The sequence below is a fragment of the Zalophus californianus genome, chromosome X, assembly GCF_009762305.2.
Source record: "Zalophus californianus isolate mZalCal1 chromosome X, mZalCal1.pri.v2, whole genome shotgun sequence".
Lineage (NCBI taxonomy): Eukaryota > Metazoa > Chordata > Mammalia > Carnivora > Otariidae > Zalophus > Zalophus californianus.
Window position 1 is genome coordinate 21237302 of NC_045612.1, and position 17534 is coordinate 21254835.

At 54.1% G+C, this 17534-nt stretch overlaps 1 protein-coding gene across 3 annotated transcripts; it reads right to left on the minus strand.

Annotated features, from left to right (window-relative positions):
• Positions 1–2825: 2825 nt before the first annotated feature.
• On the minus strand, positions 2826–16815 carry SASH3 (SAM and SH3 domain containing 3). Of its 3 annotated transcripts, none has more exons than XM_027609563.2 (8): positions 16574–16815; positions 9755–9850; positions 8950–9096; positions 7393–7534; positions 6064–6212; positions 5704–5913; positions 5415–5565; positions 2828–4860 (listed from the first exon to the last, which is right to left on the minus strand). In XM_027609563.2, exons 1-8 carry the CDS (start codon positions 16628–16630, stop codon positions 4661–4663), a joined length of 1152 nt encoding a protein of 383 aa, XP_027465364.1. In that variant the 5' UTR covers positions 16631–16815; the 3' UTR covers positions 2828–4660. The 3 variants fall into 3 exon arrangements, with proteins under 3 accessions (XP_027465367.1, XP_027465364.1, XP_027465366.1); XM_027609565.2 differs by having other exon boundaries at positions 2831–4851; positions 16574–16813; XM_027609566.2 differs by lacking the exon at positions 9755–9850 and having other exon boundaries at positions 2826–4860.
• Positions 16816–17534: the final 719 nt, after the last annotated feature.

The window sequence follows — 17534 nt, forward strand, 5'->3', positions numbered from 1 at the left end:
ATAGGGAGAACAAGTTCATTCCAGTGGGATGTGCTGATTCCCCCAGCTGCTTCCCTGATGGGCCAGGGAGGAGGAAGTTGCTCCTAACCTTGAATTGGGGAGGAGCTGGCTGGGCTCTAACTCTTTCTTCTTGAATCTGGCCTATATCCTCTTCCTTCTGGTAGCCCGTGGGTGTCCAAGGGAATTGCCTGAAATAAGTCTAATGTTCAGGGCTGATCATCCTATTGTGAACGAGGCAGATCCAGGGCTTCCCCCCACTCCTCAGATGGTCTTCCTCTCCATCACCAGCCTCTCTGGGAGCTTGGATATCAGTTTGTCTCTAGGCTATAGCAGTTAGGCTTCAGACAAGCACATTTGGGCATGGCCTTTGTGCCCATTCTTGAGCTCAGTACCCTGGAGGTTACAAGAGAGTCAGAAGGCCACCATTTATTGTTACCTTGGGCCAGGAACTTTATATGCATGATCTCATTTGTATCTCTAACAACCCAAAGAGGAAGAATATTATTAGATCATTATTTTTTTAAATTTAATTTTTATTTTTTAATTAGTTTTTTATTGAGATATTAACATATAGCATGTGTACATTTAGGGTGTGCAGTGTGTTGGCTTGATACATTTATATATTGCAATATAGAGTATTATTCTTATTTTACAGAAAAGAAATGTGTATGTATGTAATTACCCAAAGTCATGTAATCAGTAAGTGGTGGAGCCAGGATTTGAAGGCACTTTAGTTTAACTCCAAAGCCTTTGTTCTTGGTCACTACATGAACTAGGGGTTCAAGGTGAGATGGGCCTTCAAGGGAGTGAAATGGAGGGAGCAAGGTGATGTGGATTTAGGGGATCAGACACATTATTATTCATTAGGCATTGATTTTGTCCTGGACACTCTGCTAAGTTTTACATACACTTGTTCATTCAATCTTTGTAACAACTGCATGGGGCTAGTACTATTATCCCTACCTTATTGATTTGGAAAGTGAGGCTCAAGGAGGTTAAGTGGCTTGTCCAGGATAACCCAGCTAAGACTTGAACTCAGGTGGGACCTGACTCTTAATTGCTAGGCTTTGCCTGACCTAGAGGAGCTGCCACTTGCTGTCCCCAGGCCCTGGAGGGGCCCAAGGTCAGAGGGGCCCATTGTCCTCTTGTACTAGCCCACCCCTACCCTTCCAAAGGGAGCTAGAGGCTACAGATGCCTGGGCTTCTGACATACTAGGTTGGGGGTTGGGGTAGAGGGTCTCCAGCTGGGAAGACTCAGCCTCTTGGACTACAGCCCTCAGTTTGCTGGACTTAGGGTACCTCTTGGCATCTTCTAGATGTCCATGGGCTGGAGAAGAGGTTCTGGCAGCCCTGCCTGGAGGAGGAGCTTCGGGCCATGGGCTGTAGCCTCACCTGGCACTGCCTTTCTCATCCCTCAGGCCCTGGCCTGTAGAGTACATTTCCTTGTTGCCCCTCCTCACTTGCCCCTCCCAAAGTCCTGTGGTCACTGGAGTCTTTGTACAACTACCTACTTCTAGCCTGTATCCAGCCTATAGGCCCAACTGGGGCCGGATAATTCTGAGATGCTCCCACCCTCCTCCCTAGGCTGGGATGGGAGTTCAAATTACTTTCTCAGTCTGATTTTGCTTTCTCTGATATTTTCCTTTCCCCAACTTAGACCTAATAGGTAGTACCCAGGGATTTTGAAAGGTTTAGGAATCTCCTCTGATAAGGTCCCCTTGCTGTGTGTGACTTTTAAGTACTTTGGGCATTATTCATCCCCCACTCACCACCTTTCCAGAAGCCTGTGCCAAAAAATAGCAGGGTAATGACTTTGCTGCTGCCCCAAATTGCAGGCCAGAGGTTTGGGCCTATTTATTTATTTGGTTTTATTTTTTTCAAAAATTAAAATGTTGTTCCTTTTTAAATAGATGTAGAATAATAGATACTTTTGAAATTCAAACAAAAGAAGAATATAGAAAGTGAGTGCTTCTCTCCCTTACTCCCCCAATCCCACCCCACTTTTCTCACTGGTAACCATTTGGTGCAGATCTTTCCAGTCTTTATTCTTTTGTATGCTTTCCTTTTTTTCAATAAAAATGGAATCACCCTATAAATAATGTTTTAGTATTTGTTCCCCCCCCATGATATAGCACAGACTTCTTTTACAACAAGAATGTTTGTACATTATTTGTATAATTTAAAAAGTTTTAATTAATAAAAAATCATGAAGATTTTCCCTGTGTCATTATATATTTTTCTACATCATGATTAACAGCTACACAGTATTGTATGAACAAACTATAATGTATCTAACTAATTCCCCATCTGTGTTGTTTCCAATTTCCTACTCTTACGGACAAAGCTGTTGTATCTTTGTCCCTATCTGGGTGCACTTATGTGGCTCTTTCTGTGGATCAAATCCTAGGAGGGGAATGGCTGGGTCAAAAGGTGTCAAAGGCACGTTACAGAGGGTCGGATTGCCCTCCGGAGGGCCGGGGGCCTCTGAAAGCTTGTTGGACTCCCTACTCAACTTCCTCAACCTGTCTGAGCTACAGTTTCCTCCTCTGTAAAATGGAAAGATGATGGTATGTACCTCAGCGGGGTTCTGTGAAGATTATTTGAGGTAGTCAATGTAAAATGCTTGGTTTCAGGCCCCAGTGTCGGTGCCCACTAAGTGACAACAGTTACTCAGTGCCATTGGAGCCTTGAGGCTGGGCTTCTCCTTGTTTCTTTGGTGAGGATAATGCTGGCTGTTTCCTACTGCCCACAGCCACTAAGGGCAGTGGGATGAGTGCAGCTGAGAACAAGGCCTGGAAGCACAGTGGCCTTGTCTTCGCTCTGGGAGCAGCTCTCACTCCAGTCTGCCCTCCCTGATGCAGTTAATGCCGGCAGAAACAAAGGAAGCCAGGGGTCTTCGTCTCTGTCCCACCTCCCGGGAGATGGTGTAGCTTCAGTGGGCATGAGGTGGGGCTCAAGAGGAGGTGGCCTCAGAGGGAAGGCCCGGCCAAATCCAAATCTCTCCCTTTTGGACACTGGACAGGCCCTAGTGCCGGTCCGTCCTCACTGGGGAGGCCCTCAAGGCTCTTGTTAAATAATCATTCTAGGAAGAGACCACTCTCAGACCCCAGCAAGGCCTGTGGCCCTGGGAGCCTGTACTCAGGGGACAGCTGGTTAGTGGGAAGAGCAGAGACCGTTAGCACTTCAAACTGGAGCTTTAGGTCAGCAGGATCAAGGGCACTGGGCATCTGCAGGGAAGGGGCAGATGGCCCTGAAAGGACAATGGAGGTCATTTTGCCAAGTCCAGCTTCGAAGGATATTGGTCTGACCCTCCCCCAGCCCTCTCTTCATAGGAAAGATAACTGGAGACTGTAATTTGTTCTACCTATGTTTATTGCTGCCAACTTATCCCCCTCCACCCCCTCATATGTACACCCAAACCCTTCCCCCAAGCTAGCTTTTACCAGAGTTCCTCGTAGTAGGTCCAGAAGTGCGTTCACTAAGCAGGCAGTCCTAGATGTAGTGGGCACTGTCCCCAGGCCCGCTGGGCCCTGGGGAAGGGTTACTCTGCGAATTCAGGGCACAGACTTGGTACTGAGGTCAAGGGAGGCCCCCATCAACAGATACACTTCCTCCCTTTCTGGAGCTCAGGGTACATCAAAACCTTTTGCAAAGCAAAGTTGGTGTAGCAGACTCCCCAGTGTCAAGCTTTGTGCTTTCTTTGCTTATAAGAACCCATAAAGGTGGCCAAGTCTGAGTTCAGACTTGCATGTGACTTCCAAGGGGCAGTTCTGTCCTTGGAAGCCAGATCTGACCATCTGCCATCAGCGTTCAGGGGAAGTGTCATTGGATGGGACCAGAAGTGGAAGGGGAGAGTGCATGTTGCATGAGGTCTGGGCATTGTTTTAAGCTGGGGGGAGCTGCAGCTTGGCTTGAGTTATGTGGGGAGGTATGGAATGAATGAGCAGGAGGAGCCATTTCACTTGGGAGCCCAAGGCCCCTTCAGCTCCCTCAGTCAACCCCACTGGTGTCCTGGGCCACAGGTAACAGGAGAGCAGACATTTAATGTCCCAGAATGTCAGAGCTGGAAAGGCCCCCAGCAGTATCCATTCTAATTCCCACCAGTTAGTGGCCAAACCTCCAAAAAGGTTAAGGAGAAGGAATGTGGGAAAGGTACATGCGGCTTTCCTCAAGCCTTATTTGGGGAAATCTGTACCTACCCACGATCAGTTAGGGTCCTTTTAAAGGGCCAGCTTCCCTAGGGTTTTGAAACCGACCCAAAATACTGACCTGGCCTCCCTTTCAGGAGAAGTGTGCCAGGGGAAAGTGGTGTGGGGCTGAGGAGGGTTTGGGGGCCTCGATGGTGAGGGACATGGGTAGGGCGGCCCCTCAGTGTCCCATTTGCTGTGGCTGGGAGCAGGTGGTGCCTGGAAGTTCTATGCTGTCAGTAGCTGATGGAGGGAGGGGGCTGCGCGGGTGGGATGTGCCTTGGGTGGCTCCCCATCCACTCCAGCCAAGCCTACGGTGCCCTGGCCGGCCCCTACTGCCCTGGGCGCTCCTAGGGGAGCAGGGCCCGGCTCAGCACCAGTCCTCCAGGGAGTGCGCCACCGTGGGAGGTCGGGCCCGTCCCTGCAGTCTTTGCTGCTGGGGCCCAGCCTTGGCCCTCGCCTCCACTTCTGTCTCAAGGCGCCCCGGCCAGGGAGAGGCCCTGCAGCTGCTCCTCAGCGCCTGCCAACTCGGCCTCATCACGTCCGCTCTCTGAGCCCTCGAAGCAGCCAGAGTCTCGAGGAATGTCCACCTTGGGTCCAGACACTGTGTTTGCAGCTGGCTCCTGGCTGCTTTCCGCACCCTCTTCCGCCTCCTCGCTGCCGGCTGCCGGGCCAAAGAAGGGGATGGAATATTGGGGGGGGGGGGGGCTTGGGCCTTAGCTGGGAGGGGTTCAGAGGCCCCAGGGAGCCCCTGTGTGTGTGGGGGGGTAGGGACTCTGGGAAGTCCACTGTGGGCAGTCTCTCCCTCTGGGCACCCACCACCACCCTTGCCCCTCTCACCCTTCCCGGCTTAGAACCAGGTAGGGTGGTTTCCAAGCCAGCAACTCAGCCCCGGAGCCCAATTTCTTTAGCAGCCAGCTAGGGGCTGGGAAACCTGCGCTTGATTGCTAGCTCTGCTATGACCCAGCTTGGAGGCCTCGAGTACATGCCTTACTTTCTCTGGCCTTAAGTCTCCCCTTTCATCCCAAAGGGAGTTGGACCCCATCATCCCTAAGGCCCCTCTGTCTGCAAACTTTGCCTGAGTCTGGAATTCAAGTGTGGAAAGTGCCTTCCCTCTGCAGAGGGGTGCCGGGGCTGAGTGTGGTCACTGGGCCAGACCAGGGCAGGACTTCCCTCCCCGGAATACCTGGAGGCATTCCCCCCAACCGGGTTCCTAAACCCACTCACTGTCGTAGTCCAGCAGCAGCTCAGCGGCCGTGAGCAGCTTGGCCCGGTGCTGTGGGTCCATGATGTTCAGCTCATTGAGGTGTGTTTCCCGTAGCTCTTTGAAGTCCTCCAGTGTCTGGTAGCCATTGAGCAGCAGGGTGGACGTGTGCTCCTGCAGGTGGAGGCAGACCCCCAGTTGGGCCACTTACAAGTCACCCCCGCTTGGGATCCCTCCCTTCCCACATAGCTGACCATGCCCTAGCCTCCATCCCTGGGGCAAGTGTGCCTCCCTGGAGGTCCCAGCTCCAACCTCCAGGCCTATGCGCTCCAGCAGCTCATGCAGAGTCTTGGGCTTGGGCCTCTTGCCCTTGCTTTGTCGGCGACTGGGGCGGGCGGGGCCCGCAGCCTCCTCAGGCAGCACATCCACGTAGATGAACTTGAAAGATCCCAGCCTGCCATTGAGCAGGCCCAGCCACGTGCCCACAGGTGGCTTCTCAATGATCTGGATCACATCTCCTTTCTGTGGGAGGACAGGAGAGCAGAGTGGAGCAGGGGAGAGGAGAAGGGTATTCCCTTGGCTTCCTTGGACACCATCCTATCCTGGCTCAATACAGCTTTCTTCATGGGCCCAGCCTGCCAGGCTCAGGAGAGGCCTAGACGCCAACCTTACCTGCAGTTTCAGCGAGTCACGGTCATAGGGGCTGGGAGTGAAGTCGGTGTGGACTCGTGCCCTGCCACAGAAGGGCCCTGTGTACTGGGGGGCAGGTGGTTCCTCTCCGAAGCTGCTAGAACCCGGGCTGGGGCTGCAGAGCTCACTGCCTGCAGGAGATGGGGCAGGGAGGAGGGTCACCTTTGTTGCAAGACAGCTGGGGCAGTACCCGGCAGGTACCTGCCAGGGGCTGTGGCTAGAAATCCCAAGGCCACCCTGCAGGAGCACAGCTTCACCTTTGGGGCCTCAGACATGGAAACAGTTGACCACAGAAGGAGAAAGGGCTCACAGACTAAAGAATGAGCAAATTGGGAGGACCTCTACAGGCCAACTGGGTCCAATGAACAGATAAGGAAAACTGAAGCCAGACAGGCCAACTGAGCGCCCAAGACCTCTCACCTTATAACTGGTAGCCCTGGGTCCATTTGACTCCAGGTCTCCTGACTCCCAGTCCAGTGCTCCTGGAAGCCACCTTCCACACAGGAAGCCATACCCTGAACTAGTATTTTACTTTCTGTATGTAATAAGACTCAGCATCTAGTTACAACATCACATGGAAACTCAGAAGGGCTCTTTCTCTCTGGGAAGGGCGGGATGAAGGGCATTATAAGTGGCTTTCAGTGGGGGCAGGGAGGTGTCTGTGGAGCCAGAGAAAGAGCACGGAACTTAGAACTAGCCTGAGGAGTGAGAAGGCCAGTGCCTCTGTGGGTCTGCAGCTCAGAGCCTGCAGCCCCTCCTCCCGGAGGGGCTGCTGGAACCTCCTGTCCAACCTCATAGGCATCTAGAAGATGCCAAGTGGCTCCCTGAGCCCAGCAAACCAAGGGCTGCAGTCTAAGAGGCTGAGACTTCCCCGCCGGAGACCCTCTAGCCCCACCCCCAGCCTGGGATGTCAGAGGCCCAGGTGGCTATAGCCTCCAGCTCCCCTTGGAAGGGTGGGGTTGGGCGAGTCCAAGAGTGCAGTGGGGCTCATCGTTTCCCTTGGGCCCCTCCAGGGCCTGGTGACAGCAAGTGGCAGCCCCTCCAGGGTAGACCTCAGTTTGAGACTGGGTCATCTGGGCAAAGGGAAAAACCTCCCTAAGCCTCAGTTTTCACATCAGTAAAGTGGGGATAATAGTGCCAGCATCATGAAGTTATTGTGAAAATGTAATATGAAGACGGCTGGGAAAGTTCCCCAAAGGCAGACTGCTAGGGTTCATTTCTCTTACCTCCCTCCCACACAGCCAGCTGCAAGGCCCTAACCCAGTCCTTTTCTCCAGACTCAGCAGATGTCCCCTTGGGTCGCCTACTCACCCGTGGAGGCCTGGCGGCTAAGTCCCGGGAGCTCACACTCCTCCTGCTCAGAAAAGGCCATGACCATCTTCTCGGGGCCGGGGCTGTCCAGGCTTCCCTCTGGAGATGTCGGGGAGGCGGAGCCCTCCTCCAGAGTGTCTCCCTGCAGGGGACGGGAGGCAGGGGGCCCTGAGCAGCCCTGGCTGGGGCGCCCAGGGGTGCAGAGGAAATGGGCCTGGGCTCTCCGGGGGGTGGGTGGGGGGGTGGGGGGGCTCCCAGACTGCGCCGTGCTCTCTGAGCACAAGCTTCCGCTTCGCTGATGTGGGAATGGCCGTCCTCAGGCGGCGACCTCCTGCAGCAGGAATGTGCGGGGCCCGCGCGGAGAGGGCTGCGGCGCCCGAGCTGGGGCTCAGAGCTGCCGCCAGGGAGGAGACCGGCCCGCAGGGGCGCCGGCGCGGAGCTACCTGCCGCTGTGCTCCTGCGCGCCAGGCGGGCCTGTCAGGTCCTTGCACCCTCACAGTGACACTTCAAGGTAAGCGCTCTGATTGTCCCCAGTTCACAGAGGAGAAGTCACGGAGGAACGTCCCCAAGGCCGCATAGGAACCCACAACCGAGCTGAGCTGGCCTGACTCCAGAGCTCCTCCGCCTCACCACACACCTCAGGGCGGTGGCAACCCCTTTCACAACCGGCTCTCTAGGAATCAAAGGCCCGATTCCTGCGTTGTAAAGACTCCCCTCCGTGGAGTCGCTCACCGAGCAGCACACCGTGGGGGCTAATTCCGGCACACAGAGACTACAGAGGCAAATGACCTCAAGAGCCCAGAGAACAGTGAAAGGTAGTATAAGATTCAGGAAATTACGAGTTTTGAAGGTTGCCCGTAGTCTCTTTATTTTCAATAGAACTTATTTAATTCTAAGTTTATAGAATGTAATTTTCGGTAATGGTTGGGTTTCACCCCTGGCTCACCAAATTCCTCAAAATTTGACCAATTGTTGTCCTGAGCTGGTAGGAGCCAGTCTGAGAGCTGACTTGGGCACTCCCCCACCCCCGACCCCCGCCCGCGAACCTTCGGTCAGAGTCATGGCCACAGCCAACTCACTGTGTGACGTCAGCTACTTGCACGTGCCTGCCCCACAGCTGTCTGTCCCACCCTCTCTCCCTGGGCCCAAGCCAGCCTTCTCTGTTTTCTCTCCTAGGGGCCCCTTTTCCAATCCTGTCTTCCCAATCCCAGAGGCTAGTTCCAAGCAAAACTTTGAGGTGGATAAATCTGCTTCAGGCAATTGCATCTCCCTTTCAAGCGCCACCCTCCTCCTCAGGCCAGCCTTCCTCGGAAGCTTCTGTTACCCAGACTTTCCTCCCTCCTCAGACCCCACTCCTGCTCCCTCAGGACCATGCCTTGCTGCCAGGCTCATGGCTGAGTGAGCTCTCCTCCCAGATGACCTTCCTTCTCATATTGAATCAGGCCCTCAGGCCCAGTACCCGGGCTATGGCCGTCAAGGTGGCCATGCTCAAACGCGGCCAGAGCACTGCCTGCCCTCCCTGCCCCCCCCACCCCTCCCCTAGACCGCAGGCCTCACCATCTCTTCTGACAGCGCCTTCACCATCATCTTGCCCATCTTCCTGTTCATGGTTCGGGAAATCACGGCCCTCCACTTTTTCCCCAGCTTTTTGCCACTCTTCCCAGCATCTTCTGCGGTAGGGACACCTGACTCATCTTCTGGAATCTGTGACAACAAAGGAGGAAGTCCGGGATTTAGGGGCAGAAGGAGGCCTTCAGGTCCTGGCAGAGGATGGAGGTGGGAATGAGAGGCTCGCATCCCCTTCCCTCCTAGCCCCAGTCTCGTACTCGGCCCTATTAATTTGTAATTAATTTGACAATTACAGTTGACCCTTGAACAACGTGCGGGTTAGGGGCGCCAACTACCCCCGCCCCGCACAGATGAAAATCCACGTATAGCATTTGACTCCCCCAAAACTTAACTATTCATAGCCAACTGTTGACCAGAAGGCTTACTGATAACAGGGGGTTAATGCATATTTTGTGTGTATATGTACTATATTCTTACTACAAAGTAAGCTAGAGAAAAGAAAACATTACTAAGAAAATTATGAGGAGAAAATACATTTACAGTCCTGTACTGTATTTATTGAAAAAAAATCTGCGTGTAAGCGGACCCATGCTGTTCAAACCCGTGTTGTTCAAGGGTCAACTGTAGTTTGTAGTTGAAAACAATGTGGGTGATTTCTGGGGGCCCAGAATTTTGACGGGTGGGAGGGTTGGCCTTCTGTGTGTAAGCAGGCTTTCCTCAACAATCCCCAGATCTCCTCTTCCCCCCACCCAGGGCCTGCAGCCAGATCCCCCTGGGAGGCTCTGCAACTCACATTATCATCCAGATTAAATTCCTTCTCGCTCACCACGGGGGAGCTGGGTTTGGATTTGGCAAAATCCTTGAAGCTGCTGGAGCGCTGAAGTGAGAGCTGGAAGAAGCAGAGGTGTGGCCCTCAGTGGCTGGAAAAAGGCTGGCAGAGTGAGGAGCCAGGAGCTGTCCCCGGCTCTGGGCACGCGCACACCCCCCAGGGCTAGGCAGCGCGCAGGTGCCCTGAGGAGCCAGGGCTACCGAGCGGAAGCGTCAAGATGTACTTGGAGCCACCTGGCTTCCTGCTACCCTTCAGCCGAGGGTAGCCCCTAATGCGGGCCCCAGAGCAGGCTCCAGACCTCAGGAGCCTCCAACCTCAGCCAAGCCTCACACAAAGCCCACATGACCACCAGCACCTGCAGTTTGGTCCCCAGAATTTTGGAGGCAAAGACTAAACGAGTCTGAGCAAAAGCATATCTCCTACTAGAGACGTACCTCAGCAGGACGATAGCATCACCTTTACCTAATAGAGCAAACCTTCCCCAGCCCTGCCACCGCCTCTTTGCTCTGGACCTGAGGCAAGCATGGTGTCCCTGTCACGGTGATAGAGCTGAACACACTGAGGTCGCCAGCCTGATGAATCTGTGTCCCCAGAAGAGCAAGACAATCCCCCAGGAGTCAGTAAGACCTGGCATTCCGCTTTCTGGAAACCCTCGGGAGAGGCTTATTAAGAGAAGGTGCCAACAGATTTGGGACACGAATGACTGGGGCTCATTTAGTAAAAGAAAGTTGCTGTTTTAAATTCCTCCATCTCGGCTTTTAACCTTAGCCGCTAACGTGATGAGCTGGCTACTGCTGACGACATGTGCCAGAGCTTGGACTTTTAAACCCGGCTGATTGTTTGCGCTGATGAGACTGTTTTCAGGAAATGAGCTTTCTTAATTGCATATGCATGCGCATGGCAAGATAGCAGCCAGAAGCCAGGGCCCAGCAGGTTAGGAGTCAGGCTTTACACACAAGAGGTAAGGCTGAGCCTGCATCAAGATCAGGAGTCAAGACCAGAGAGAGATACACACAGGAACCAGGGTTCACAGATGGCCAGACAGATAGAGCGGGATAGACTGCAGACACCAGAGATAAGGGCTTGAGGAACCGAAGCCCCAAAGCCACACAAAGCTGAAAGTTTCACATCCTCTTTCCTATGAAAGGGGGGTCCAGTGGCAACACCCCAGGGCCGGGGCAATATCACCTGCCCCCAACACACACACAATTGGCCCCAACTCGTGGGGACTCCTGGGGACTTTGGTTCTCCTGGTGGGTCTTGACCAAGGCAAGTCAGCACTCAGGGTCAGGCGCTACACTTTCCTAGAGGTTTCAGCAAGCTAGTGGACCCAAAACTAGGTCAGCGGTCAGGCCATCAGATGCTGCCTCCACGGGGGCCTCCCGGATGGGGCACTTACGGCCTCCATCAGGAAGGCTCTTCTGTGCTACACTGGGGAGTTGGGGAAGGGGAGGCCATGAGTGGGCATAGGCAGGGGAGAGCATGACTGTGGGGTGACCGCTCGGATTCCCATGCGTCTCCTCCATCCTCCTTCCTTGGTTTCCCCACCCACTATTCTTTCCTCTTTTTCCCCCTTTCTCTCCCCTTCTCTCCTCCACCTTTTGTTTATTTCCTCCTCTTGAATGGCTAGGATGCAGCTGCCTGGGTAACTTCCTCCTCTTACTGCCTGGAAAAGAGAGAGGGTGGGCACCAGGCTGGCCTGGGCCCAAGGAGCGCAGGCTGGGCTGCTATTTATAGACCGATGGGACCTATTACGGCCTTCCCTTCACCGCCCCTCAGCTTGGTCTGCAGACCGGGAGGCTGGGAGTAGCCCCAAAAGTCCCAGGGACTGTGAACCTGGAAAGCATGCAAGAGGGCAGGCCTGGCGCTGGAAGTAGGCTTTGTTGGGGAGAGTAAACTCACCACCGGGCCCCAGTTCTTTCCTTTCCTGTCATTAATCTGCAGGCTGGGGGCTGGGAGGGGGGCCTTTGGCCCCCAGGGACCTTATGTCAGGGCCCCTCTGTCCCAGCTTTAGCTCAAAGCTGGAGGAAACAATCCAAAAGTGCCGTGGGGTGGCGCTGGGACTTGGGCCCTGCTGGCCACTCCTCGGCCCAGGGATATGGAAAGGACTAGACATGTGCTTCGGGTGACAAGGGTCTGGGCCAGCCAGGGTGGCCTTTTGCCCGGCCTACCTCCAACCTCAGGGCCAACCCCAAATATCCTGAAAGTCTTTGGTGACCCTGAAATGATCCCCCTCCCAGGTATGAGTTAAAATCCTTGAGTCCCCTTGGATTTTCCACCTGGTTTCCCTTTGGAGCGAGGCCTTCCTGGGGGTCCTGCACAAGGCAGGAGGTAGTACCCTACACTGTTGGCCCCTTTTCCATGTCCAAGGGGAGTATGTGGGTCTCTTGGAAAGAGCTACTTTTCTGGCATCAGACATTGGTGAGTTCAACTTTGGGATGTGTGACCTTCGGGGAGTTATTTAACCTCCCAACCTTCAGTGTCTGTGAGCTGACAGGTGGTCACATCTTGGTTCTGCCATTGACCAGCTGTGTAAAGTGGGGAGAGTTCCACAACTTCTCTGGGCTTCCATTTCCTCATGGGTAAAATGAAGACAAAGGCACCTACCTGGTTGGTTGCTGTGAGGATAGAAGTCCTGTCTGCTAACACAGCAACCCCTCAACGAATGTCCATGTGTGCTTAGCCTTTCCTCTGACCCCCTCCAGACTCTTACCCAGGGCGTGCCCCACCTGGAACACTCCACCCTTCTCTGTCAACCATAGTTTCTCCCTTCCTTCAAAATCCAATGGAACTGGAAACAGTCCACGTGCCCACCAACTGTAGAATGGATATAGGAATTGTAGCAGTCATTGAAGGGAATAGTACATAGCGATGAGCTTGGTACAGCTTTCCCTAACAATATGGATGAATCTTGCAGATACACTGTTGAGCAGAAAGGGCCAACCACCAGAGTACATGATATGGTTCCTTGTATAGAAAGTTCAAAACCCGGCAAAACTAAGTTATGCTGTTGGAAGTCAGGATAATGGTTACCCTTAGGGAAAGGGAGCATGTAGTGACCAACAGGGGCATGAGAGAAGCTTCTGGAGTGTTGGAAGTGCTTTTTTTTTTTTTTTAAAGTAAGCGCTATGCCCAACATGGGGCTTGAACTCATGACCCCGAGATCAAGAGTTGTGTGCTATACCGACTGAAGCAGCCAGGTCCTCCAAAAGTGCTTTGTTTCTTGATCTGGGTGTTGCCTATGAGGGAATGTTCGCCTTGTGGAAATTCATTGAGTGGAACACTTGTAATTTATCCACTTCTTTGGACAGATATTATACATCCATAGAAAGGCTTTCCAAATCCAGTTTCAAAGGTGCTGCCTCCTGTAGGAAGCCTCCCCTGATCACCCCCTCAGAGCCTCACACTGCCCCCCATTGGCATCTTCTTCCCCTGCTTCCTAAGCAAGCTTGGCTTTCACCGGGTGTCTCTGCAACTAGCCCCTCAGCTCCTTCAGTGGACCAGTCACATACCCAGCACCCTCTGGGCTCCAGGCACTGGCTTGTGCGTGTGTGGGAATCTGGGAAGAAAGGGGTTAAATACCTCCCATGTGCCCTGCACCCTGTCCACCCCTTTGTGGGTGCCGGCTCACTCCAGCCTCACCACAGCCCCATCTTAACACCCTTCCTGCCCAGCTGAGGAGCCTGAGACTCAGAAATGAAGTGTCTGAGGCAGAGTTACACAGCAGGCAGCAGCAAGAGCAGGGGTTTGAACCCCGTTCTGTGACTCTGGAAGCCTGTGCGTGTTGCTGTGCTCAGAGCTCACTAAGTTGTCTCCCAGTATAGAAATGCATTTGAGTGTACTGGAAACTGTGGGTGGTGTTTGGAGGGAGCTTCCTGGAGAGTGAGCGGGAGCATGGAGGAGGAAGGGCTCAGGAGGGCTTCTAGGAGGAGGAGACACATTTAAGCTGAGCTATGCAAGGGATCAAGGATTTCTCTGGGAGAAGCTGGGAAGGGTTTAAACAAGAATGAGAGTTAGAAACATTCTGAGCATAGTCAGTGTGGTGCGAGGTGAAGCAGAAAAGGCCACGGAAGGCCCTGGCCAGCCATGCCAAGGAACTTGGGCATTAGCCTGCGGGCAACGAGGAGCCACTGGAAATGCAAAGTGTATGCTGGTGGGGGTGTCACGTAGAGGTGTGCTTTTCTACTCATGGGTTGAGTCTCTCATGTTCATCAGATTCTTCTAGTGCTTCTGGGATCAGTAGGGGGACAAGAGAGTAGAGGAAGAAGGGGTTAAGACTCTGGAGACTGATAAGTCTTGGCTTGGATCCCTGCTCTGCAGCTTACTAGCTGTGTGAATTTGGGTGAGTCACTTCACCTCTCTGAGACTTGGGCATAAAATAGAGATAGAGGCAATATCTGCCCCTGCTTCACAAGGTTCTCATGAGGAGCCAACAAGCTCCAATAGGGGTAGAGTGCGCGGCACCTGGCGCCTGACGAGTCCTCCCTTAGTGCAGGCTCTTAGTGCTTTTAAGTCTCATTTCCTCCACCTCAGGGCTGGGACCCAGGCTTGGTCTTCTCTGCAGTGCACACCCCGCGCCCGCCCACACCTACAGCGTGCACCCTACTCGTGTGCACATGCTTGCCCGTGAGGGAGCACTCTCATGTTTATTGTCCCAGGCCATCTGCACAACCTCCTGAGATGGGCAGATCAAGAGCTGGCCTCCTTTTCCAAGGTGAAGGAACTGAGGCCCAAAGAAGGTCAATGAACTGTCCAAGGTCCTACTGCTAGAACCCGTAGGATTTCAACTCCCCTGTCTTGCCTCCCACTCAGCACACTCATTCTGGCAGCCCTGGGAGGAGGAGCAGGGGCAGGTGAGAGAGGCCTCACTTGCCTTTGTGCTTTTCCCCCACCGTGTCACCTCAGCCACTGAGAAGGGACTTGCCCAAGGTCACGGTGCTGGAGCTGGGCTGCTGTCTCTGGGTGTGGGGAAGATGCTATCTCTACCTTCTGGAAACTTGGCTTCTCCAAGGCCATTTCCACAGTATTGGGGCTTGGAGAGTGGCTCTTGAGGATGGCCCAGGCTCAGGCAGGGGTGGGGCGGGGTTTGCCTGGATGATCCTCCCTGGAGGGAGGGACATGGACCTCAGAGTGCCACACGGGCCTTGCTTTTCCTGGGAGAAGCCTGGGGGGACAATCCCAGAGGCCTAGCCACCAAATACAGAATCCGGATAATGGAAGTCAGGGAAGAAGACAGGGACTTCCGGCTTCTGTGTGCCACTGGGCACCTCCGCTTGAGATGGCACAGGGTCCCAGTGTCAAAGTGTCAGCTCTTTCTCAGGCTCTTTCCCCCAGCTCGCTCCCCTGTGGTTTGGGGCCCAGCAATGTCTACAGCAGTCTCGGCTTCCCACCGCCATCAGCCAGAGAGCAAGGGGAAGTGGGACCTGCTCACCCCGGAGTGGCAGCCAATGGTAAGTCTGCTGGGCCTAGCGCCAAGCAGGGCTTAGATGGGGGTGACGAAGCCTATGTGAAGACTCGTGAATCTCTACCCCCCTCTGCCCACCTCCACTGCAACTTAGAGAAGCATCTGGGGTGGGGAGAGTACAGCCGGAAGTGGCAGCCACCCCAGGACCTGAGATGGGGCAGGATGCACACCCCAGTGCCCAGGGGCTCAGTCTTTCAGCTGGCTTGGCCTCCACTTGGGAGCTGCTCCCCTGACAAGGGAGGGTCCCCCACAGGGCACCTGGGCTGAGCTCCTGGGAAAACAACAGGACACATTGAGGGCCTGGAGGTCCCCCGAGTGTGGCCTGGGGCTAGGCCTAGGTCTCTTGGACCCGGTTCAGGCCTGCTTGGGGATGGTCCTAGGATCCCGCTGGATGTGTGGAATGTACTTGGCTGGTGTCCTGGGAGAGTACTATAATCAATTCAAAGAATAAGTCTAGAAATTCTCAAATCCAACTAGAGAAACCCAGATCTGGCGGTCTTCAAGGAATCTTCTGGTCTGGTCTCTGCTCCAGGAAGAGGAATATTTCAGCTGTCCACGACAGCTGCTTTTCCTCTTGGCCTTTAGAGTCAGTCCCTCTACTGAATTTTTCTTCCTCAGCCCCTATTTCCCATCTCACCAGCTTCATTTCTCATTCTTCACAAATAATTTCTTCCCGCCTGGGAAGAACCTGCATGTCCCCTGCATCCCACTGAAGGTTTGGAGAGCCTTTTCCTGAGTCTAGGAATCCCCTGGGCCCCCTCTGCATGTTGGCCGCCTCTCCTGAGGGCCTGGGGAGCTGCAACAGAGCTGAGCCAAGTGGGCAGAGTCTGGCTATGGCCAGAGGGCAGGGGCCCCAGGAGCATCATGGCGCCCATCTGGGTGGCCCAGCAGGGCCCTTTGAGTGAGATGGCTCCTGAGAGGCCGTGCTTGGGCAGAAGCAGTGGCAGGACCAGCATAGGGGAGAGAAAATTGAGTAGTCTTGGGATGCACCTTGAGAAGTATATTTTGTGATTCTTGAATTCTAGTCTAGGATTCTAGCCCCTGATTTTAGATCTCTATCCCATCATTGTAGGGTTGAATTCTGTAACTCTAGACTTCTAAGGGTCTGGAACCCTGACTCTCTAGATTTTGAAAGTCTCTTCTGTACTTTTGTTACTCCAGTAACCTTTGGGCCCCCGTCCCAATGCCCTTGGGAGAATGGCCCTTGCCTACAGACACAACGTCCGGCCTTTGGCTCTTCCCACTTCTAAGAGTCCTGGAGAGGGTGGGTTGAGAGAGCAGAGGGAAGGAAGACGTGAGTTCCCAGAGATGCTCCTCACCTTTCTCTTCTGAGTGGGCTCCTTATCGCTGGCGTTGGAGGGTTTGCGGCGCAACATGGTCCTCTGCCCTGGTGACACTCCGTCCCTGCAATCTTAGGTGTCGAGATGCCGAGACCTCTTGCTCAGCCTCGCGAGCACCGTCCAGGGGGCACGGCATGGACCGAGCCTCTGGCTGCCACTCTGTGTGCTGGAGTGGCAGCTTGGGGGCGCGGGCCATGGACACCCAGCGGCAGCAGCATACAGGAAGCCCGGCCACGTGACCTGCTCTTACAGCAATCGCAGCCCCTGCCGGCCCCGAGGGAGGAAGGAAGTCCCAACTTCAGTCTCCAGAGATTCTGATATAGACGGCTCTTAGGTTGAACAAGCAGAGAAAAGTCCCTACCCTGCTGTCTCGTGTCAATCATTACCTGTCCTGCTCCATCTCCTTGGAGGTGGCCCATCGACTTGACATGATATGGCCTACTGAAGCCTCTTCTCCTGCCAACCAGAAGCCAGAAGCCAGAAGCTGAGCCATCTCTGCCCGTTAGGCCAATGCTCCTGGTCATCTTGCATCACCAAGGTCATCACTACCACCACTACCACCCGTACAACCATGACCCTACAGTCATCCCCTACAGCCTATCATCACAACAGCAAGCACCCTAAGGCAACACCCTCGGATGTCACCCCCATAGTCATCATCATTGCTGCTAGCACCCTCACAATCAGCAGCCTCATGGCTGTCACCCTTATGGACATTCCAGCTAGTCACCAACAGTGATCTGACCCCTACAACCATCAGCCCTACAGTCATCACACTTATAGCCATCACGACATCCTTGCAGGGGCCACTGGGGCAGTCATCCCCACTGCCACCAGCATGCCTATAGCCATTCTCTTCAGAGCAGTCATGCCTGCAGTCAAAACACCTTGGCTCCCCCGCCCACCCCCATATATTTATCATCACAACAGCCATCATCAT

What these genes read in the sequence shown, in the direction of transcription:
- SASH3 (XM_027609563.2), bottom strand. Translation starts at nt 16,630, where the DNA reads ATGTTGCGCCGCAAACCCTCCAACGCCAGCGATAAGGAGCCCACTCAG. An exon ending in AATTTAATCTGGATGATAAT is followed by an intron (nt 9,097 to 9,754) that starts GTGAGTTGCAGA and finishes TTGTTGTCACAG; the next exon opens with ATTCCAGAAGATGAGTCAGG. An exon ending in TAGCCGCCAGGCCTCCACGG is followed by an intron (nt 6,213 to 7,392) that starts GTGAGTAGGCGA and finishes CATCTCCTGCAG; the next exon opens with GCAGTGAGCTCTGCAGCCCC.